The sequence below is a fragment of the Podarcis erhardii genome (assembly GCF_964252035.2).
Source record: "Podarcis erhardii genome assembly, chromosome: 3".
Classification (NCBI taxonomy): Eukaryota; Metazoa; Chordata; class Lepidosauria; order Squamata; family Lacertidae; genus Podarcis; species Podarcis erhardii.
The window spans coordinates 35,275,231-35,300,096 of NC_138507.1; the positions used below are offsets into that span (position 1 = coordinate 35,275,231).

A 24,866-nucleotide genomic window follows, 5' to 3' on the forward strand; every position below is an offset into this window, starting at 1 on the left:
GCTGCAGATTCTCTCCTATTCTCCTGGAGCCTGTCCACCACCTGTCTCTCCGATGGCAGTTCCCTGACAATAAGACTCACTTTTTCCCACCTAAAAAGTAAGGGGAAATGTGTGTGCGTCTTATGGAGCAAATGCAGACTGCGCAGCTATCCCAGAAGCCAGAACAGCAAGAGGGATTGCTGCTTTCACTTTGCAGTGATCCCTCTTGCTGTTCTGGCTTCTGAGATTCAGAATTTTTTTTTTACTTGTTTTCCTCCTCCAAAAACTAGGTCTGGTGGTCTGATGCGTCTTATAGAGTGAAAAATATGGTAATTGTTTAATATATGACTTCACACAGGCTGGGTGGCTGGGCAAACTTCCACACATTTCAAAAGATCCCTTCCACCCCACAAATCACCATCCTAAAATCATTCAAAAATTTCACCAACATTTGACCAAATAAAAAGTGCAGTATGTCCAACTCACTTTTCATTTTCAATTTGTAATGGACTGTTGCGTCCTTGTATAAATTCAGCACAACCGCAAATACTGCACACAGCATTTTGCATACCTCGTAACATGCTTCAGCTCTCTGGCTTTGCCTGCTCTGAAGAAAGATTGTGGCTTCCCCACAATCTTCCCCCGCAAAATGAGACATACTAAATAACTGCTATATTGCTGCTTGCCCAGAGAGCTGACTTTTGTTCATTCTTCACTTGTTTCTCAGAACAGAGGTATTTTTACATAAAAACCCCAGTGAAACATAAAACTCAGAAAAACCTGCTATCAAAACATGGTAAACATTATTCAAGCCAATGTTTCCGTTTATATCTGCCAATAAAGCAGAATAGGTACCCCTAGTATCTTGGATGAAGAACTAGTAATGTTAAAAAGGCCCTATTTTATTCCCCATCAGGTGGAGGAGCCAAGGAAATGGTCGCTGTGGTGAGCAGAGGTTGAGCATATTTGTTGCCAGAATTGGAAAAGCATATTTAAATATTTGTGTAGCTGCCTCTTGTAAGTTACCTATAGGTCCCTAATGGATGCAGGTGGTTGAGAACTCAATAATACGAAGCTACAAAAGTACAGATGCAAACAATGCAGCTTATATCATCATCCGAACAATCACTACCTTTCAGAATAATTAGAAAATTAGTTTCCCATACATTATGCACAGCTGCCAAAATCCAGCAGAATCTGAACACACACAATAATTTTTGACACCATTTCCCAGTGTGCAATATATTATTGTATTCTTCAATTATTTCCTGTGGGTGACATCCCACGATAGCCATACTCAGAGTAGACTCACAATAAAAAAAAAATGGACTTAAGTCATCCTCTGAATGGATTAGATGCAATAGCAAAATTATTTTGCGATTAGATAGGACTGTGCACTGAGACCCAAACTAAACAGGACCAGTTGTGGGGGACTGGGTATCACTTGCGATGAGTTGAAACAGTCTCAGATTGCTGCCCATCAGGCTGCGAGGTCCACAGTACTGTAATCTGAGGTTGTCAGGGGACAGGGAGTCAGGCATGAAGGAGAGCCAAGCATCAGACAGGAAAAAGAACAAAATATGCAAAAAAAAAAAGAGACCTACCTTACCAGCTGTGTCTTTCTGGCAGAAGCTGGATGGGTGGAGTGCCTTTGGATGTGGAATGTGAGCTTTCCCACTTGACCTTTCCTACCCGTCCAACCTCTCCTCTGCCTCCTAAAGCAGCACTACACTGGTAAACAGAGAATTTGATCCTGCACAGCATAGGTTCCTGCTTCTTTGTGAGGGACTTCCTTGAAGGGAAGATACTCGTAAACGAGCAGTACCCTGCAGAACTGAACCCTCTTGCTCCCAGCTGGGGTATAAGAATAAGGGGTGCCTCCTCCTTTCTCACTGTATATCTAAATTTGGGTTTTAAATAGGGCTTTAAAAAAACCTCTAGTTAAACAATAGCTGGGCATTTTGAACCTAGTCTTTATCTGAAAAGGCTCCCGGAGTGGCTTGGATACAAGTAATTCAAACAGGACAGTTCCTTCCTGCAGGGTTATAATCAAAAACAGGTGTGTGGAACCTCTTGCCTTCAGGCCTAACTAGCCGATAATGAGTTCCCAATTTGGCCTGCTAGCCTGTTTTCCACAAGCCATGCCCACCTGCCCCCACCTGCCATAATATGGGATGCCAAGTGTGACACAACTGCCAATACACCATGAGGAACCTCAAAGTGGACTTCTGCTTGGCAAGGGAGGCTTGCTATAACTGCTAAGTTGCATGACCAAACCCTGTGCAGAGACTCTCTGCAGAAAGCAGGTGTGGAGTCAGTTGCCTAACAACTGATAGGCAGCAACTTCAGGTCTGAATTGGCTTGGGTTTTCTTTTTTAGTGATTGCTATGCCAGAAAGGGAAAAAGAAACGGCCAGCTAATGCAATAGCTGTTTCAAGTGACAGGTGAGTGGGTCTCTGCCTCCTTACCCAAGTAGCCTGATGAAGTTGGGGGGCACTCAGAATCCAGTCCTCCAGCTGGATCCAGTTCCCCACCCTCTGACCTAAAAAGACATGTCACAATGTACTGGAATCTGTTCTTGCTACCCTGTTCCCAATACATCATGGGAGAGATACACTAATCTTCTCCCCTCTTTCTATATGGAGGCCACTGGAAATTTCCAGAACATGCCTTATGCTCAGGCATTCCTGCAGACCAGTGTTTTGCGGACTTGGGTCTCCAAGTTTGCCTTTGGACTACAATTCACATCATCCTTGACCACTTGTCTTGCTAGCTAAGGGTGATGGGAGTTGTAGTCCAAAAACAGCTGGAGACCTAAGTCTAGGAAACACTGCTCCAGACTCTGCCAGTAACATTTACAACTAAATGTCTGGAAAAGCTTAAGAACCTTAGCTTTTCTTCAAGCCCGCACTGAGGAAGTGGTTCTGTTGCCTCCATGAAAACAAGCCATTTCATAGTTGTATGCACAGTCGTACACCTTTTATGCTCTAATGTAATAAAATTCATTGACATTCCTAGGAGGCGGAGTCAATTTCTGTAATTGGCATTGAAATAATCCTTGAACTCACTATTGGACTCATGATGAGATTTATTTCATATCAGATAAACCAATCTTGTAGAGGGAATAATAAATCTTATGCATTTAAAGCCGGCCACACACTCAAATGGGAAAGGGGGGGACTTTTCATCAGCAAACCAAACAACTTGTGATAGATGGGCAATTAAATAAATAAGGACGATTCGAGTTAGCTTATTAAATCTTACAAAGCTTTTGCATTCAGCCTTACTCCAAAATGTGCAGTCAAGTAGTCCGTGATGACCTTTCCCTGCCAGCAGGATCATTTCATGTCAGCACCGACAGAATGAGAGGAATGAAAGATTCACTCTTGGAATGCTTTTGAATCCTTTCGTTCTGACACTGAAAAGCTTGGCACAAAAAGACCTACAACTGCTTATCAAAGAGCTGTAAACAAATACAGAAGCTTTTAGGACTGTGGGTTGGTGTGATTATCTGCAACACCACAAAGATGAAGCCAAAAGCATTGCTTTTAAAACCTTGAGATGGACAGAGGAATCCAGTTGCATCCCCCTTCTTAGAGAAGAAACTGAATGAAAGGAAACTGAAAGAGCAAGGATACCAAAACACCTCATTTATATTGATTAGTAGAAAGCATTCAGAGATGGTACAATAAATGGCCTTTTTGTTTGTCCTTAGGAGCAAAAAGAAAAAGAAAAAAAGATTATGGTGTTAAATCATTAGGAGAACACTTTAACACATTTGCGGGACGCGGGTGGCGCTGTGGGTTAAACCACAGAGCCTAGGACTTTGCCGATCAGAAGGTCGATGGTTCGCATCCCTGCCACGGGGTGAGCTCCCGTTGTTCGGTCCCTGCTCCTGCCAACCTAGCAGTTCGAAAGCACATCAAAGTGCAAGTAGATATATAGGTAAACGGCGTTTCTGTGCGCTGCTCTGGTTCGCCAGAAGCAGCTTAGTCATGCTGGCCACATGACCCAGAAGCTGTATGCCGGCTCCCTCGGCCAATAAAGCGAGATGAGCGCCGCAACCCCAGAGTTGACCACGACTGGACCTAATGGTCAGGGGTCCCTTTACCTTTTTTTAACACATTTGCACTGCTTTCTCCCTTACAGCACTGCGAGAGTTACATCCCATAGTATAAACTTTGGGACATGCACAAGGATCACAACCAGGTGAGCATTTCCCACCTGACTGGCATCTTCATTTCAGGCAGCAAAATATATCAACACATCTGACAAGTTGTGTAATCACTGAACGTAACAACCACAAACCCACTCCAGAGTTAAGTATGCATAAACTCAGAAAAATTGCACTTAAATCTGTTTTGTTATTGTGCTCAGTGGCACCAAGTAATAGAATACATTTAAGTAACACCATTTGTGTGATAATAGTATATTTAAGGAAAGAAAACAGTGAAACTGATGGCAACAATGATGAATGCTCAGGAGGTTATTAGTTGTCTAAAGTAGTGTTATTTTACATTATCATGAGGGTGGGGCATGAATTGCTTAATATTGAGTTAGGACGATGTTTCATTAAGACATACGTACACACCTATTCCAGCTATAATTCAAGCACTCCAAGACTGGATTTTTGAACTGGTTGTGCTGATCCCACATTTTGAGGATGTGGACAGTGGGTTTTGTTGCACACACTAAAATCCTACCAAACATTGCTAAGCTAAAAAGTGGGCAGAGGGAGATAGAATCCAGTTTATTACTTCTCTTGCCAAAGAAACAATGATCAGGGGTTTAGCTTTTTAAAAATAACTACGTGAGTGGGAAAGAATTCATCCATCAATTTTGGTTTCTCACTTTTCCAATCTTAAATTCAGTTTGCAAAGTTTTTTATTTTTAAAGTGCTTATTAACGTCTGCAATCTTTCTTTTTTTAAAAAAGGTGCTTATTAACATCTGCCAACATATCAGTACACATTTCTCATAATAAATATGCTTTTGTATGCAAGCTTGCTTAATAGATACACTTTTTCAAACCATTTCTTCCCTATCTCTATCCATTAACACATCTCTGTTTCCTTGACTGGAGAGACCAACTCCATATTCTGCTCATAACTGCGAATGCAGTTCCCCCATTCAGCTTAGATATGCATACCGAAGCCTGTATGCCACTTAGTGTCTTGACAATTGGGAGAAATGTCCAGACTTGCACACTTACCTGCAACACACTGTCTCTTGATCTTCTTCAACAAATGTGCCCTGGAAAAACATGGATCTCCCTAACCCCCATCCTCACAATGCCACTGCTCCTGTTTATATCACAAGCTGTTTGCTATGTAGCAATTTTGAAATCCAGCAAATGTACAAATAAAATAAGTCACTACTGGAACATCCAAATCATTTGATGATGGAGAAGATGCTCCTTACCGGAAGTCACTGAAGAGATCAATGCAAGTGCCATTATTCTTACAAGGTGCAGAGTCACACTCATTGGATTCAGATTCACAAAATGGTCCTTCCCAGCCAAGGAGGCAGACACACTGGTAGCCCTGAAAGGAAGTAGGGGGAAAACACATTAATTAACTCCTTGTCAATATCTCAGTGTTGATTGAATCAACAATATAACTGTTGGGGAGCTTATTGCTTTTTAGTTCCATTAATCATGGGAAAATGTTGAACCCCAGTATCCACTTGGACTGATGCAAAACTGGAAAATATTATATGATTATTAAGAATATTTGACCAAACAACAGCACAGGACCTATTCATGAGCTGCCACAGTGGCACAGGAATCATGACAGCAATGTTTAAGGCTGGGATTTTCTAATAGTTTTGCTGTTGAGCTTATCTGCACAGATTCTGCCCAGACCCAATCCAATCTCATTCCTTGATCTCAACAAAAAGCAAGGTCCCCCCCCCCCAACTGGAACCACCAAATTCCATGTATAAATCTATTTAAATGAGATGCTTCTTCCATCCCTAGTAATGTATGAAAGGCTGATACCACATGGAAAGGACAATTGTGTCTTTCTCACCCCATGGCTGAAGGTCCTATACAATTAGTCCCATTCATGGTATCACATCAGAAGCACAAAAATGCAGAACTATGAGTTGCTGTTGCAGTCTTTGCTGAAATATCCAAAACCACTTTATGAAAAATGAAAACAGAGAGATGTAGTCTGTACCAGTAACAGAAGTAACTCCAAAACTATTAGAGACGACCTGTCTTCTCCTGTATAAAAATGGAGCTGAGCTATTTCCCTTTTGCTCTAATTCTAACACTTTCAGCAAGAAGAAAAGTTGGGGCAGAATATGACTGCCCACTAGAAAATGTAGCCAAATAATTTTGTTTTAAATTGTTTGCCAATTTGAGTTTTGGTTAAAAGCATCTGAATTACTGCTCTCAAAATAGGCAGTGGGCTAGAATTGAACTTTCTCAAAACTCCACTTCTTGGAATAAAAGATCTTTTATGTAGCAATAATCTATCATGCTTTGTATCTGTCATGTTGAACAGCCCTTTTAAATGGAAAAGAACAAAATGTGCAAGTCCTGATTATAGAGGAAAGAACTCCAACTCTGTATGAGATTGTTAAATGGTATGGGCCAGTTAATCAAGTAGAGGCAATTGCTGTAAAACTCTGAAATAAAGATAGAACATTCAGACTCACAGACGTATCTAAAGAGATTGATTTTAGAGATCTTGTGCTCATCCTTTATTAAGAACTGTGAAGGTCTTTGTAAAGAGGTAGTATATGTTTTTAACAGCTTTCTGCTCTCTGTCGTATAGGGGAAATAAAGCAATGCTTTTTGTTAGTATTGATTCATAAACAAGGAGGTCAATAGGACAAGCTAGATGTACTTATATAGACTTTCACAAGAGATTTTTACTAAATCACAATTTCTCCATATAAAAAAATTCCTCCATATAAAAAACCCGCATGTTATAGGGAAGGGTTATGGCCCTGAAATCTAGATTTCCAAGATTACGATTGTATGTGCATGTTTATTTTTGTATGGAGGGGACATGAATTCCAATGAAGGGGAACAGGCCTGTCTCATTCAGTGTGAACTAGTGCCTAGGGTAACTGAGGCTAGATTTTGCTTGTATCTATGCTAACATTAGGAGCTAAATACCATCTATGGCATATAATATGTAATGATGTTTTCACACAAGCAAGTCCTCATTCAATATTGGCACATGGGAGTAATAAACTGGCATGTGCATCTGAATCTTATTCATCCTTAGTCCTTATGGAATAGAAATGTCAAATCCCTCAAGAAATCACAAATGTGTCAAGGTTTACAAACTCATCTTCTCACATTTCACAATGCCATACCTATCACAACAGAAACTTGCAAAACACTGAACCTTGTGCATCCTCACCACAACCTTTGACTCCTAACAGGACCACCGCTCTCCTCCCAAAACCCTTAAGCACTTGTATGTCCTGGCAGACATACTATACACACAGACATGCCTGTCACAGGAATTCCAACAACTTTTCATCACTTATGTAAAGAGATGCACCACTGCACGTTCCATTCTAGAAGCCTGACTTTCTTTTGCAGGAGCAGCAAAATGGGGGGGAAAGTCCAGAGAATGTCTGCCTCTGCTCCAAAGAACAGAGCAAGACATGTCTGTCCGCATTGTGCTAAAAGACACAGAGGGAGAAACCTGGGTTTTTGCAGTGAAGCAAAGACTCAAAGACAACCTCACAGGATGTGACACTTTGGACCAGTATTTTTTGAATACAAGTACCGTCATCCCTGGCCACTGGTCTTCCTAGCTGGGATGATGGGAGTTGTACCTGTAAAAGCATCCAGTACTTATAAGTGCTGAAGACACGCAGAAGAGTCACACTGACCCCGGTTCTCACTGTTACCTAGCATGCAAACAGTTGAGAGAAAGTGCCTCTGAAGTCGTGCATCCAGGCCAAATAGAATAATTGAATGTGCTTTCTGTTTTGAAACTGTGAGCAAATAAACAAAGGAAGATAATAATGCCCTACTACTCACTGCAAACTTCAATACACTTATAACAATATGTGGTCCAACAAATCAGCATTTTTTAATATTCTTAAAGGAGCAAGATAATTGCTGTGAACAGCAGGTGGGGGGGAAATAAAGCCAAGTTATTTTGCCAAGTATATAGCCTTTACTGAGCAAGATGCCCAGTGCAGTAATTTTGCAATTATAAGAACAGCAGTTCTTTACTTCATATTGAAGAAAAAGTGTTAATCTGCAGTAGAAAAGGTCAAACTGAGAGCAATTTGAAGAGGTGTGGGCACACAGACACACACAGTGTGTGTGTGTGTGTGTGTGTGTGTGAGAGAGAGAGAGAGAGAGAGAGAGAGAGAGAGAGAGAGAGAGAGAGATGATAGCATAGGGACACCTGTGTATCTTCATCTAATTAAGTGCTTGAGCATTTAGGAAAGCTTTATTTTCCAAGCACTTGCATCCCTCTTACTCATACCACATTGCAGACATAAGATTCATCATTTCTGAAGTCTCAGACTATGTTATGCTACTGGAGAATAGCTGTGGAACATCTGGCAAACAAACAGAGCAATGTACGAAGCATCCATCACAAGCAACAAGTGGTCTGCATCCCAATTATGCAAAATCTTCAGATTAATGCTGTGCAAGTGTGGCTGGAGCATGGCTTTAGCACTAAACTACTAAGGGCTTCAGTTCTACGTGATATAGCTGGCATTATATAAACTAGGAGGACTTGTGCAGAACCCAGGTGGTGATCCTTAAAATAAATTGAACACCGTTCTGTGATCCAAAGTGCTGTGAACACATAAGGCATGTTCAGGTACCCTATTACTACTGCTGGTCTTTTCTGAGCCTTCTTGAAGAAGCAAGTATGGGAAGGACCTGCAGAATAATAGCCAATGAAGCACAGGGAGCTGCAAGCAAGAAGAAAAAGGATCAGGCTGTGCCTCAATGCAGGCTCTGAAGTGTTCTTTAGGCAGGTACACGACTACTTTTGAACTAGGACCATGCACCGGATTCAGCCAAGGCCCAACTATTAGGACAAATGAGGCATATTTGGTGGGACTCGGACATTGGACCAATGCCACAGATTGCTCCTGGATGGGTTTGATGGCTCAGAGTGATCAAAGGGTAGGGCATCTGAGGTGGGCACTTGGAGAGGTGGGCACTTGGCAGGAAAACCCTGAGAAAAGGCAAACAGTCATCCTGACCACCAGCTGTGTCTTCCTGGAAGTAGGTAGCAGCCCGCTGCCTGACTATGCTGCCTGCCTGAGGCTCATCTTTGAAACAGCACCATGCAGCATCAATGGCTCCATAAGAGAAGACATCAGCAAAGGAGCACTCCACAGAATTGACCCCACCTGCTCTCAGTTGGGAGTGGGAGAGAAAGAGATGCAATGTCTCCTTCCCCTATCCCCTCCCAGCTGTATGTTTAAGTAGGTGGTTTTTTAAAAACCTATTTAAACATTAGCTCTGCCTCCAACTAATTCAGGATCAGATCCCAGGTAGGGTAGATGGTCCCCACATTGGCCCAGGGCAGGTTGACCTTATTAGGGACCAGTAGATTGGGACTGTGAGACAGATGTAGGGCTGCGCACAACCTTATTTCACACATCTAGAATCCCTTGGATCCAGGCAGATGATAGCTATACCTCTCTCTCTGTGTGTGTATGTAAGAGTGTTATATATATCATATTAAATACTTAGCATCATACTCAGTTTGCAACATTGGCCAATTTGTGGTGTGTCATAATTCCAATGGGTGTGCCTAAGATGCACATTGCTTTCAGCAATATTCAAAGCCTCAAACTTGATAAAGTGATTGAAAAGGTCACGTTCAAACCCCATTATTTCCATCACTTAAGACAGCTGACACTGAAATCAATACATTCTGAAATGAGTTAAAATACCAGGAGGCCTCATCATTTCCATTTCAAAGTCGTAACAAGAAGCTTCGTTCAGAAATTCAAGCTGTCAAAAACGTGATATACAGAATAATACATATTAGTAGTGAATTATGCAACTATTATTCTTATTTTAACCACTGCATACCTAACAAAAACAGTTTGGAATGACAACTGAAGTGATTGACATTAGAGAACCTTAAAAAAGTTTCTTGTAGGAGGCATCCCCAGATATTTTGAAAATTTGAAAGGCTTGGCTTGGGACTGGTGGTTTCTGCCAAGGAAGAGTGAAAGCTTACAGCTTAGTCTATATTGCATTGCACCTATGGCAGTGAAGCCTCAGGCACCTGGCCATAGATGCTGTAAGGCACAGAGACCCAAGTCTTGGCTCTTTTGCACAGGATCCCATATCTCCTGCCCTTTCTCTTCTTTTTTAAACTAAAGAAAAACCCACATATTTTGCTTTCCTGGTGACTTTCCCTCTGAAAATTGGCACCCAAATTTGCACCTCTAAACATAAAGTAGCATATGCAAATTTATATACAGTGGTGCCTCGCAAGACAAAAAGAATCCGTTCCACGAGTCTCTTCGTCTAGCGGTTTTTTCGTCTTGCAAAGCAAGCCCATTGACGGATTAGCGGATTAGCGCTATTAGCACTATTAGCGGCTTTTAGCGGCTTATCGGCTTAGCAGATAAGCGGCTTAGTGGCTTAGAAAAAGGGGGTGGGGAGAAAAAAAAACCCCGCAGGAACTCGCAAGACATTTTCGTCTTGCGAAGCAAGCCCATAGGAAATTCGTTTTGCGAAGCGCCTCCAAAACGGAAAACCCTTTCGTCTAGCAGGTTTTTCGTCTTGAGAGGCATTCGTCTTGCGGGGCACCACTGTACCAATTTGTGCCACAGGCCTGCACTCCAAGTCTTTTAAAGACCTAGTAACGTCTCTGCTACTGACTGAGCTTAAGTGACAGCACAGAATGTTCATAGCCATTCCAAATGTCAGGTAACAAAGGTGTCATCAGCAAGTCAGTCAAATATATTTGCCAGAAACTACTGGCCATCACAAAAAAAGAAGGTGTCCTCAGATCTGCAGTGTAGGCCACTTCAGTTGGGGAAGTGAAAGCTGTCAGTTTAGCTAGGATTAAAACCTTACACAGGTCCTAACAGCATCATTTTTGTGGGGTTGTCTGAGGACTGGGAAGGAGTTACGGATGTCAGGGACAGATAGCTTGTTAACGCTGGAAGTCTAAACCCATGAAGAGTTGCAAAGGAAGGGAATTCTGATAGTTGTGGCTGGCTGGCTTCTGCTCACACCAAGCATATGCAACCAATTTAGTTTGTTTTTAAATGCTGTGTATCTATGACTAATGTAAATGTATTGCCTTTGCTTTTATAACCCCCAAGGATGACCTTTAAATACGTACTTGCTGAAATGCATAGGGCTATTCTGAAAATAGTTTGTATTTTTTCAGCAACTTGTGCTTTTCTTTTAACACTGTGGCATGGTGTTTGGGCAAACCTAAGGGGGTAAAGGCAGCCAAGAAACAGTGGAATGCCCAAAATTTCACACAATGGTTTGAACAAACCAGCAACTTATTTGGCTGTAGGCTTCTACTGTACAGATGAATACTGTTCACCTTCACTGTCAGAATATGAAGCTTCAGTCAATACACTTTCCTCTTATTTCCATGGCATGCATTATTTAAGATGACTGTTCCATGACCACAAGCTCTTTTGTTTCATTTTTGGTTCACGTAAAGGCTAATTGATCATATCTAAGGATGCCATAAAAACTCAAGGAACTGAACAGCACAGATTGGGCCAACATTCTTATCTCCAGTTTATCTCATCAATTCTACACTGTCCGAAGGATGAAATGCTTTGCAAAGCGGCACTGGAACATCAGCCAGCACACCAAAATCGTACACACTTATTTATTGCATCAGTCTCATGGGCACTCAAAAGTTATAGGGATAAAATGTATGCACTTAAACAGAAATGGGGGCGTAGGTGGAACAATGTGTAGTCATTTTATTCGGCTGACATTACACATTTAGACCACTGAACTTCCAAATACATTGAATTTCACATGTAATCAGTTTGCTGCTGAATGCTGTAGAACTGCATATTGATGAATGTTGCATGCTGAAAGTCTTATGCGAGTGGGGCAGGATAATTCACACAGGACTGAGTAGTAGAATTGGATAATTCACATGACTGGGTAGTTGTAATATTCTCTCCTACCTTTCCAAGATATTATGCAATGAAAAATGCACCCTGCCATATAGCCTTGATGCAATGATCTAAAACCAATTCCTAGCTGACGGATATCCCTGCATTTGGAACACTTGCTGTAACATGATGAGGCAGAAATGATGAAATAAATGCTAGTCTCTACTGAACAGGCAGACTAACGGTCTACATTGCCACATCTTATGTGGCCTCTGACACCTCCTGCAGAAGCCCCATTTGGCATCACCTGAAGAGTGTCTTTCTTCCTAATTGTTTCCTCCTTCAAATGCGTTCTAAACTTTATGTAGGGTGCATAACAATTAGAAAGCGTGAAAACAGACTTAAAAAAAACCCTCCCCCCATCATATGGCCTCAATGTGTGTTTATATTGAGACACACGAAGAGTGCCACACAGCACGTACCATTTGCACACTACAGCCTGAACGTCCATTCGCAGAAGGAAACAGAAGGGAAGGGAAGAGTTTGTGGAAGTAATAGGTTTCAAATATGGATGCAAGTATGACAAAGGCGTGACACGGAATATATTTCAGCTTAGACAAATCTACACTTCCTTAGATAAGAATTTGCAGCAGAATTTACATCCAAGAAGGGAGTTCAAGGCAAGAAGGACAATCAAGAAGATTGAGGAGAATCAGCAGCGCAAGAAGGAAGCACTGGAATATAATAAATAAGAGATCAATTGTCTTGGGCAGGATTAAGACTCAAATGTAGAGGCTGGTGTTGTTTGTGAGCACTATAATTGAAACCTATGTCTCCCTACGTTTTATTTATTTCTTTAATTTCTATACCGCTTTATATTTTTAATAAAAATCTCAAAGCAGTTTACAGCATATTAAATCAATAAAACAATAAAACTATAGCCATGCAATGTTCCTCCGGCCTCATGAAGAGCCTCCGGGCTTTCATTTTAAGAGTCTACTAGAAATGTTCTGTTTTTCCTTATTTTGGAGTAACACTTTGGGTTATGGTGACCTTGACATTACGTATTGCCAAGGGTGCTTCAACACTATGTGTTTTGTAGAGAACAGAAAAAACAACAACTACACTGGTGGTTGTGTGTATGTCAAAATGTATGGTAATTCTATGTTTCTACAATCATCTGTCAATCATCCATTTACAGAGAGGGTGAAATTATTCAGCTTGATATGGGCTTTAGTGCACCGACTAGTTGCGGTGAACTGTTAATTATAAGCTCTGGATTGGACAAGGAGCCAGCAAATTATTTACAGTGAAGTGAAGGGCCTTTGTCCTGAACCCACATGCAATCACATCCAGATCCTTTCAAGCATTACAATCTGCTAAGAATAGATAGCTGTAGCTATCAAGATTGCCCATAGATAGGAAACAGTTCTGGTCCACCCATGTGATCCCTTAATGTATCAGGTACAATGCAGAAGTGCACTCATCTTCACAAGATGACACTCATAAATGTTGAAGTTGAAGGGATGAACAGAGCTTTCTAAATTATTTCAATTATCCTTGAGAAAGAGTCACACGATTCCTGGAATTTATCAAGGATATTATATGGGTGGAAGAACACGCATGTTATGAACTGAATGGACATTATTTCTGGGTTACAAAACTGAATATTATTTATCTCTGAGCTTCAGAATTCTTCAGTTCCTGGGTGGATGGGTGGGTGGTAATATTTGTCCAAATGAAAGCAATCACTAGACAAAATGTCTCCAAATGTTCAGGGAGGGCTCACCTAAATCTTTTCATGGGAGACAATGTTAAGCTGCAGTTTAAACCTCCAATAAGTTCTTTTCTACTAGCAGCCAGGCTCATAATAATGAGACACTGGAATAATTTAGAGGGTGCCTCTCTGACAAATTGGCACAGCAAAGTATGGCAAAAAGCACTTATGGAAAAATTAAATAATAAAATGAAATTGGCACAAGGCCTGAAACACAAAGACTCTTTTGTAATTGAATGGCTAATAACGAAAATGGAGGACTCCTCTCACATTACAGAACATTTTGGTTAACTTAAATTGATTATTGCATTGTCCAAATAGTAGTTTGGGATAAGAACTGATGTTATTTGGCCATTATGTATTTATGTATTGTCTAAATAACAGTTTCTAGGTAAGGGTGTGATATTTCATTATTTATCTGTATAAATGTTGTTGTATATTGAAAGAATTTAATAAAAGATGAAAGAAACAATTATATTCTTTTTTTAAATGATATTTTCCTTGTTTGGGGAGGAGAGAATCCATGTTTAAATGTATTTCATATGGAAAGAAGAGCTATATGGCTTTAAAAAAAAACCCCTGAAAAGAATTCACATAAAACATTCAATCCACACAAGACTTTAGGGAGAGATTTACAGATTTCATTTCTGCAGAGGTAGAATATGCTAAGTTTCATTGCGTTTAGATAGGATTAATAAAATAGTAATTAAAGCGGGGGAAATAGCTTAAAGTAAGGACATTCAGAAGGCATAATAGGTTTACAGTAATAAACATTTTAAGCTTGTGACAAATATAAGCATTAAAAACACCACAGGAAACAATTAAGAACAATAATAAAAAATAACTGTTGAGGAAATGAGACCATTTAAAGCTTGCTCTTTAGGAAAGCAATTTCTCTTAAAGGGACCATTCTTAGGATCAATAGGTAGGCTGGGGGCCTATTCTGAGAAAATAAATGTTTAAAATGGTGTTTGACGTATACTAATTAAATGAATGAAGCATATTTCCAGATCATCAATATTACAGCTGAGGCATTGTTTTAAGGAAGTTTTTTGAGTTTCAGTATTTATTTATTTACTTTTGTCCCTTTGCACATTCAGTGACGGGCAAAGCAACCATGTCAAGAAGGTTGGCTTCAAGGTGGCAGGTCCTGCATAGCAAAAGAAACCAAAATAAAAACAATAACCTCAAGCTATTTGTTCAAATAAACCAAATAACCAATCCAGATTCTGAGGGACCTTTAGAATATCGAGGCTTTGATCAGTGTATCTGATATGACATTTACCTCGATTGCTCAGTGAATAGTGAAAGGTCATAAGCTACACAAATAAGCAGCTGAACACAAATGCAGAAGAATTCATTTCTCCGTACAAGGACACCCAAACCTTTCAATTTGCTCCCACATCTATGACCCTGGCAGTGATTTAAAAGGAAAGCAGTGTTCCAGAAAAGCTCTTTTGTTTGACGGCACATTCCATTTGTCCCTTTCCTTTAGTACTCTTACGTCTGCAATAGAAACCATTAGATGTATAACATGAAGACATATTTATATCCCCTACATACAACAATCTACAGGACATGCTAATATCAAGTCCTCAAACATCAGACACAAATCAACATGGTTGGAGATGTAAGAGAATGTGCTGTATCTTAATAAAAAGGATTTCCTACAGAATGTGTTTCAATTGGATTCACGTTTCAAATAATTGTGAGAAACTTCTAAACTTGTTTGCAGCCATCTAAAACCAAATCTTAAGTTTCCATTTATTTATCACTCTAAATCTAGAAAGATTTAGAAGTATACCATGACAGTTCAGAATATACAGAACAATCAGCGCTATTTTTCTATAAAAAGGAGTGCCGGAACTCTGAGAACAATGATGATAAACCTTCAAACCCATAGATCCCTGAAACATGGCTCCCTGGATGGGTGGCTAAAATTAGGTATTAATCAGTAACAGCCAGTAGGGCTGAACAGGATGGGGCAGCATTGCTTATCCAGCTTTCCAATGCAGAGTTGACTGCTGGTAACTACTAGGGACAGGTGAACAGGGAGGTAGGCATTGTGCGGAAGCAACATTGTAGCTAACTGATATTCCCACTCCTGCTTCTGCGCTGCACTAACCTCAACTCTCCCACTCTCAGTTGTTTGCAATGACTTCCATACTGGGCAGCCAGGTAGCCCAGGCCTACTCCACAGCACCCCAAAATTGTGAAATGAAGGGATTTGGTGCATCAGCAGTGTACGGACAGAAGGCTTCATTTCTCTATGTCAGAAGCTAGGTAATCCTATGGACTGAACCATGTAAGTACAGTCTGGAGTCCATTCCATAAGGGGTTAAAGTAGAGTGAATAGGGACAGAGGGAAGAGGAATTACTCTGGCCTAATCTGACACTCCTGAATTTCCTTGCATATCGAATCACAATCCCCAGTCAGCTTGGTGCACACTTTTCCAGATTCCGCAATGCAGCTCCAGTGCATAAAAAGTGCTCTGAAATGTGTCTTCTATGTAAAAGATGCACACAAACTGTGTGCTTTATGGATCAATGCATCAAAAAGTGTATATTTGATGTTATGTTACAGAACGTGTACGATTTAATGACGGTTTTGTGTATTCTATTAGGAAACAGAATTGGCCAGTGATGAGCACCACCAGCATGACTTAAACAGGATGAAATCCTGTCTACGGTCCATTCCCTAAGACTGAACTCTTAAACTTCAGCAAAAACTTTCATGTTTGGAGGAAACACTAATTTTAGCTGACAGGACAATTAGAGCAGAAGATGTTTTCTATCAACCTATACATGGCTAGAAGAATGTGATACACAAACATATAAATGGCATGGCATCCAGTATGAAAGAAAATGCAACCAATCATATACTGGAATGCATTATGTTTCTTAACTAGAAATAGGACCATAAATAGATGTCCAAACCCATCTAATCTTCTCTGCTATAATATATTAAATGAAAATGTGAAGTCCCCTACCCAGACACATATTCAATTTTATTGTAATTGATACATTTTTTTAAAAAAAGAAAAGAAAATAGATTGTATTTTTTTTTCTTCCAGGACTACAGGAGTTAATGTGGTTTACTATTTTATACAAAATAGTTGCTTTGATTTCCCACTCTTTCTCAAATGAAGGCAATTTAATGACTTTTCTGGTAATTGGAAATGCTTAAATTTGAACTGTATTTTTTGGTCTCAATGATACCCACAAAAAATAACTGCTGCTATCTTGGGTCTTTTCTCAAATTTGCAATGTCTCTCTTTAACCTTCTAGCTACTTGGCCCTTATTTTGCAATTAAGTTTGAAGAAAGAAATCTCAGACTGCTAAATGGAAAAATCCGGCTGCTTCACCACATTTAACTTGGCTTCAGGCATGTACACAAACCTCTCTGATTTATTTCTGTTATACCTACCGTTTCTGAAATACGGTTTGTGCTTCCTTTGTCAGATGGGCTGTGCTTTTCTTTTTTAAAAAAACCCAACTACGTTGCACTGATGTTCCATGCATCTTCTAAACTACCATAATCACACCAATAAATGTCAGAAACATCAGCAGGAAATTGACAAGACGGGTCATCTACCAATAAACTACTCCTAAATGGTCCAAGCGTTAAACTTGTCATTTTCTCTGGGCACGAATATTATGTGCATCGTTACTTTTTCACTTCCTCTTCCCACTGCCTTTTTAGGCAGTTACATGGGATAGCTTTGTTCACAAATTAGAAAGCCAGAATTTTATAGATCTCTCCCTCTTTCCCATCTCCTTCTTTCCCACCCAGCTCAAGGTCGTAACTTTCTCCTTTCTATGGAGGCAGGTTATCGCTGTGCTTAACAACGAGGTATACTAATCCCCAAAGCTGTCATCTTCATTGGAAAGGTTTCAGAGCAAATGCCACAAACTGCTTTTGAGTCTCCCCTCTTTCCAAAGCAACATTCTATATGGCACAGACAACCAAGGCAGTGTACTAAGGTAACCAGCTTGGTGTGTTGGGTAGGGGTGATCCAGTTTCAAAGTTGATTTGGTACTTTCTAAAGCACTGGCGGAGGAAGGAGGGTGCGGTAGGTGCAGTCATCCTTTGGGGGGGTGACATTGCCGCCCTGCCCTCCTGGGGCTCTTGCCGCGGGCGGCACCCCCTGGGACCCTCGCCCCATGGGTGGTGACCCTGCAGGCAGCTAGCCCCGCCCCCACGGGCAGCTAGCTCCACCCCTGGGTGCACAGTATATATGCCACTCCGGGTGCCGGAGCAGCTAGCTCCGCCTCTGTTCTAAAGGAGACTGCCTCAGTCGGAGGAGCTTCATAGATTGCCTAATTTAACTCATGTGTTGAGTCTGCTTCATTTCCCTGCTTCCCCATTCACTATTGGGAAATAATAATAATAAAAAGGCTATTACTGTTTATGTTTGACAGAAGTGGGTGAAATTTGTAAGCATACTAGGCCCTCCAGAGTGGATAAAGCCTGCCAAATTAAATATGTCAGGGACCTTTTTTACTGGACACTACTAAAATGTTATCTTTTTAAAATGCTGCTTAATGGCATGAAATTTCCCAGCATTGTCAACTTCTGAGGGATGAGGATTGTTGAAGTTCTTCATATTTGCTGCAGACGTTTTTCTGCAAAAGGCAGACTCTGAAGTTTTGGACTGAGTAAAATAGGAATACTTCACTCCCTCGCCCTTGTTTTTTTGTGGGTCATCGGAATGAAAACTACATACCAAGAGAGGTGAGCCTGCCTAAGAAACCTGCCAAATTTCAGATGCGTAGGTCCAAGGGCTTACAAACTTGATCTGCTCAAATGCTCACAAAGTTTACTGAGTAACTTAGGGCCAATCCAAACTGATCTAAACCGCCCTTTCCTGTGAAGTAGGAGAACTGCTTACACTTACTTCCCTGTGCTCTTTGGCTCATGTAACTGGTTTCACAATTCCTTGGTTCCTGGCTACTGTATATAATTCAAGCATAACTACTAGGTATCTGCATTACATATAAAACATCAATTCGCCTCCCTGCCTAACAAAGATATTCCCTGACGAAGGAAATCAACCTTCACTGCAAAGTGAGATGTTTGTCAAGCAAGAGAGTGTTCCTGGGTAACAAATTCATTCAGTAGCAAAACATATGTCCTTGCTTAAATACAAGCTAAATTAGTCCATACTGCGCTAACTGAAACACCTGCAGGATTGGCATGAAAGGAGCTCTGACAAACTAATGCCTCTTCAGAGCTGAAAATAACTTCTCCAAAGAACTGCCAGATGTCTTACACTTACAAGGAATTCTTCACTTTGAAGAAACTCACCTCTACAGAGGTTAATACATGCCATTTATTTCAAGACTTTGCAGGTAATCTACATACGCATGCATATAGAGCTCCATTGCTTCCCCATCCCAGATGTTGTACTGTATATTGATATCTGGTGGTTAGTGTATGGAAGTAAATAGGAAAGGTAAAGGGTCACTACAGCAGTGACAAGCCTCCTCCCCACTGCAGCAGTGGGAAGCTGGGCACTTAGGAGTTGCAAGACGGTCCTGTATATCTGAAGGAACGTCTCCACCACCATCGTTCAGCCCGGACACTGAGATCCAGCGCCAAGGGCCTTCTGTCAGCTCCCTCATTGTGAGAAGTGAGGTTATAGGGAACCAGACAGAGGGCCTTCTTGGTAGTAGCACCCACCCTGTGGAACGCCTTCCCTTCAGATGTGAAGGAAATAAGCAGCTATCTTATCTTTTAAAGACATCTGAAGGCAGCCCTGTTTAGGGAAGTTTTTAATATTTAATGCTGTATTGTTTTTAACACTCGATTGGAAGCCGCCCAGAGTGGCTGGGGAAACTCAGCGAGATGGGCGGGGTATAAATATATTATTATTATTATTATTATTATTATTATTATTATTATTATTATTAAATTTCCCCTTCTTATTTAATATCACTAGGACTATAACTAACAGCTTGTTCCCCCTTCTGCTTGCCACGTGCCTAGAAATCAAGGGGTCGAGTGGTTTTGCCTTTGCCCTACCACTTTCCCCTGAAAAGTCTGCTCTTTAGTGCTAAATTGGAACATATGGCAATCCGCAGAAAACCTGGTTGCCGTTCGCTCCTATTCATTGGTAAAAATAAACAAAACAAAGCAAAGCAAATTGCTTGGACATACAGCTTTAAAGCCCAGAGCTGTGCCCAGAAATGCAGCACAAAAGGAAGTCTGGATGCGTCCTAAATGAACAAGGGGGAAATGGCAAGTACATTCTGTGTCCTAAAAGGTAAATTGAGCTATTTCTTAATGGATCCGTCTCAAATTTGGTTGCTTATAATGCTTGACGTGTAGCTACTGTATGCCAAATTTTGGGAAGTTGGAGAAATCATCTCCATTCTGTTAGGTTTTGCAGCATTCATGCTTTACAATGGTACAATGAAGTTTGACCTATCCACTTCAGCTATACAGGCGCTATTGTGACTGCATAATATTTCCTTTGATCAATGGAATGCTGCTGAGCAGTGTATTGGTAGACAGAGGGTGTCTGCTTATGCATGCCGAGGCTCAAAAGAAACAATTTTTTCCTATATAGCACAAAATGCTTTCAAGTACTGTACTCGCTCTTTACCTCATAATATACATAATGTGTGTACAGTCTCTTAAAAAGCTAATACATAGGAAGAAACTCTTCAGCATATTGTACGCGGAGAAGTCATGAGATAATGGAGTGCACTGAAGCATCTTGCTGTTTTGATATTTTATTAAACACACAGAGAGACCATTTGTTTGCAGATAAGAACAGGGAATGGCGAAGTCAGGATTGCTCGTGATTTCCATCATCTATTGGGTTTATTAATAAATAAAGCCCAGTAGATGACAATGATATTTCAGGGAAATGAACCAGACCCAAATTCAATAATCTGTTAATTGTTCTTTCCCACTCCACACACACACACACACACACACGGTGGGGGGGGTGGAGAGAGAGAGAAGCAAGAATATGAACAGAGGCTTTAAGAATAATGGAAGTTATTTGTAAATGATTTCATCTCATGGTGGCTTTGCACTGGTGCATGGGTAGGCAAACTAAGACCCAGGGGCCGGATCCAGTCCATTCGCCTTCTAAATCCAGCCTGCAGATGGTCTGGGAATCAGCGGTTTTTACATGAGTTGAATGTGTCCTTTTTAAAAAAGTTTATCTCTGGGTTATTTATGGGGCCTGTCTGGTGTTTTTACATGAATAGAATGTGTGCTTTTATTTAAAATGCATGTCTGGTTTATTTGTGGGGCCTGTCTGATGTTTTTACATGAGTAGAATGTGTGCTTTTATTTAAAATGCATCTCTGGGTTATTTGTGGGGCATAGGAATTCATTCATTTTCCCCCAAAAATATAGTTCGGCCCCCCCACAATGTCTGAGGGACAGTGGACCAGTCCTTGCTGAAAAAGTTTGCTGACCCCTGCACTAGTGGAAAGTACTTCTCTCACATAAGACAAGGCTCCTGACAGTAGTGATGTCAAAATTCAGTGCCCCCTGCCTTTCACCTTCCATTATACCGTATATCATAGTTGTGGCAACCCCTGCGGCGCCACACCCGGTGCGACTCCCCTAAATCTGCCTACTGCAGCCCTCTCTGCCATATGCCATGCTGTACCAGAGGAACATCAAATCCTCAGGAATGGATATTCTGGGAGCATTGGTGGGGGAGGTGCAGTGGGGAGAGAGGATTAGTGACTGGTTGTAAATCACTTAGATAACAGTCCTAATTGAGGTGAGGTGGGGGGAAGACCAGATTTCCCCCCACTGTGCTCAGAGCCCTGATCACTCCTGCCTGCCAATGTAGAATGTGTGTTGCTTTGTTTTACCTATGTTGTTGTGCCAGCTCCAGGCTGCCACAGTACTCTTCAGGAACCTGACTTACTTAGGATTCAGCAGATCCATCCGTAACCCTGCTTTGCCTCCCAAGTGCCCTATTTTGTGACCTTATGTTAGCTGTCACCAGTGGTAGCATGCACTCTGAGTCTCATTTGATGGGTGCAGGGGAGGCCCCCACTAGCCACACCACTAGCAGAGGGACAATTCCTTCAAATACAGTACTAATCTTTACCAGTAGTGCAGATCAGGGGTTAAGATTGCTCTGCCCATGCCCTTAATGTTTGCAAAATGGCTTAAATGGCTCTATGGCTTAATAGTTCGGAAAGAATTAAGATTAACATTTTTTTTTCCAGCATATAACAGGTCTTGCCATGAAACTGGTTTGAGTGCTAACTCAGATGGTCATCTTTGTGGCTTCATGTATATAAATATACTGAGTACAGAGTCCCAAGTTTTGACATTAGGAAAGTTCTATTGTCCACCTGAGGATGCGATTGCTTTAAAAAAACAAAACAAAAACCAGCTGCTGCGGTATTACCCTCCTTGTAGTGAACTGTGTGTGTAAGCTAGTACACAGTTGGTTGCACTTTAGATCCTTTGTGGATGTATTAGGTGGAGTGATACTTTGTTGACGTTGTGATTTATTTATTTTTGCCAGAGCAATGCTAATGTCAAAGGTGGCCTAAAGTTCAGTTCTAAGCAAAAATAAAAATTTCCAGCATCACATTCCTTTATCAAAACTACACAGAAAAACAACCCCATTCTTCATATTGAATAAAGCAAGAAAAGAAACACAATTCTGTAATAGAGCCATAAACCTAAACTGCTGTCCAGGTAAATTTGCCCTATTGTCCGTATAGTTTTAAAGCTATAGGTTTCCCAGTAGTGATGTATGGAAGTGAGAGCTGGACCATAAAGAAGGCTGATCGCCGAAAAATTGATGCTTTTGAATTATGGTGCTGAAGGAGACTCTTGAGAGTCCCATGGACTGCAAGAAGATCAAACCTATCCATTCTGAAGGAATCAGCCCTGAGTGCTCACTGGAAGGACAGATCCTGAGGCTCCAAAACTTTGGCCACCTCATGAGAAGAGAAGACAACCTGGAAAAGACCCTGATGCTGGGAAAGATTGAGGGCACAAGGAGAAGGGGACGACAGAGGACGAGATGGTGGGACAGTGTTCTTGAAGCTACCAACAGGAGTTTGACCAAACTGTGGGAGGCAGTGGAAGACAGGAGTGCCTGGCGTGCTCTGGTCCATGGGGTCATGAAGAGTCGGAAACGACTAAATGACTAAACAACAACAACAACAAAATTATTGTAGCCAACTCCAGAATAGAGCTAATAGTCAGCAGATATGGCTGTCTGATAGCACTAGAGCACAGTTCCATGCATGCCCACTTGGAAACAAGTTCCACTGTTCAGTGGAGGTTACTCCTTAGCAAGTGTGAAGCATTCGAGCCTACAATAATTTACTGAAATGGATCAATACTGGTTTATACACTTAGCCCTTCTTGTGCGCTTGCAGGTGGAGTCATGAAAAAGCCAAGATGTTGTTCAGTAAGCTAGTAGCACCTCCAGGTGCGAGATGAATCGATGCATGAATGGCGGGGGTTTTTCGGATTTGCAGATCTTGTGGAAATTCTGACCACTGCATGCATGTTCTCCCACAGGAGGGTTCCAGTTCAACAACTGGCTGATTCTGACTGGGTTGCAATCCCACCAGTGGACTTGCTTGCTCCCACAGGAAATTCTCTGGAGACAATCAGGTCACCAGTTATATAATCTGGTCTCTCTCCCGTGTTGCTTTCTTTGCCATTTGGACGAAGGGTGTGAAAGAAGTCTCTGAAATGTTACCTTCACTTGATACTCCTGAGAACGATGCCAAGGAAATTGATGTTGCTTTATCAGTGATGCAAAGCAATTCTGGTTTGCTTGCTGTGCACAGGATGGTTCTGATGCTGCCTCAGAGGACATGCCTCTGTCTGTGGATCCACAGTTAGTCCCTGAGCCTATTAGCAGAGGTCTGTCAATATTCATTTTCTACGCCCAAATCTCTACTCCCAGCAACAGTCCAGGTGCATGCTCACCTGTGCAAACAGCCTTAGTGGAACCCTGCAGCAGGGAGCAATTTGGGCAAAGAAAAATGACCTAGACAGGCAAACTTTGTTAATATGCTCAGGGCATAGCAATTGTTTACTATGACACAACAAGCAGAGGATCGGTCTTCAAACAAGACACCTGAAACCTTAAAGAAGAGAAAGCAACTGGCAGGGCGGTGGGAATGCTAAGCCAAGAACAGGGAGTTAAGATAAGAAAAGGGTTAGTGTGCACTACCCACCTATAACATGTTGAGGTGGCAGGGAACCATCTCTGGTTACAGCTCTGGTTACAGAATGGAACAAGTCTAAGAAGTGCAGATACAGTGGTACCTCGGGTTACATACGCTTCAGGTTACATATGCTTCAGGTTACACACTCCACTAACCCAGAAATAGTGCTTCAGGTTAAGAACTTTGCTTCAGGATAAGAACAGAAATCATGCTCCGGTGGCACGGCAGCAGCGGGAGGCCCCATTAGCTAAAGTGGTGCTTCAGGTTAAGAACAGTTTCAGGTTAAGTACAGACCTCCGGAACGAATTAAGTACTTAACCCGAGGTACCACTGTACTAGATAGATCATGTTAGATATCTATTCTCGCTCTGGATCTTTATGATTGAACTTGGATCATAAGTACTATCTCAACAGGTGCCTATTTGGTCAATGTAACAGGCACTCAGGAAAGATACAACTGGCTGTAGTAGATACGGCAGGTGGTAACAGATGATGTAATCATTACAAGTTAATTCAGTAAAAACACCAAGACCTCACAGTGCAAACTGTGTGTCCTATTTGACAGTACCACATTCTCCAAAAATCAAGGAAAATTTGGTAGGTTGGTAGGTAAGAAAATAATTTTTAAAATCCATCAAGCTCTTAAGATTTTCATTTTCTAAAATGTAAACAGGGCCATGGCCTATAGACCAATTAGATTTAGAATTGTTATTTTGTTCTAGTTATCCTGGCCAAAGCCTGCAGGATGGATAAGCATGATTCCTACTCCAGTGTGGAATATGCTGGCTGTAATTCCCTCCCTCATTAATCAGTCCCGATGTTCAGATTTTGTGGTGGTATACCAGGGGTCTAGAATTTTCTC

General features: G+C 41.3%; 1 protein-coding gene across 2 annotated transcripts in view; it reads right to left on the bottom strand.

The window, feature by feature from the left end:
- The window catches only part of EYS (eyes shut homolog), a 499,923-nt gene that overhangs the window by 412,317 nt on the left and 62,740 nt on the right, over window positions 1–24,866 (bottom strand). For both annotated transcript variants that reach the window (XM_081856657.1, XM_081856658.1), the window contains one exon: window positions 5,400–5,521. In XM_081856657.1, coding sequence (XP_081712783.1) covers window positions 5,400–5,521 — 122 coding nt within the window. The remainder of the gene's footprint in view (window positions 1–5,399; window positions 5,522–24,866) is intronic.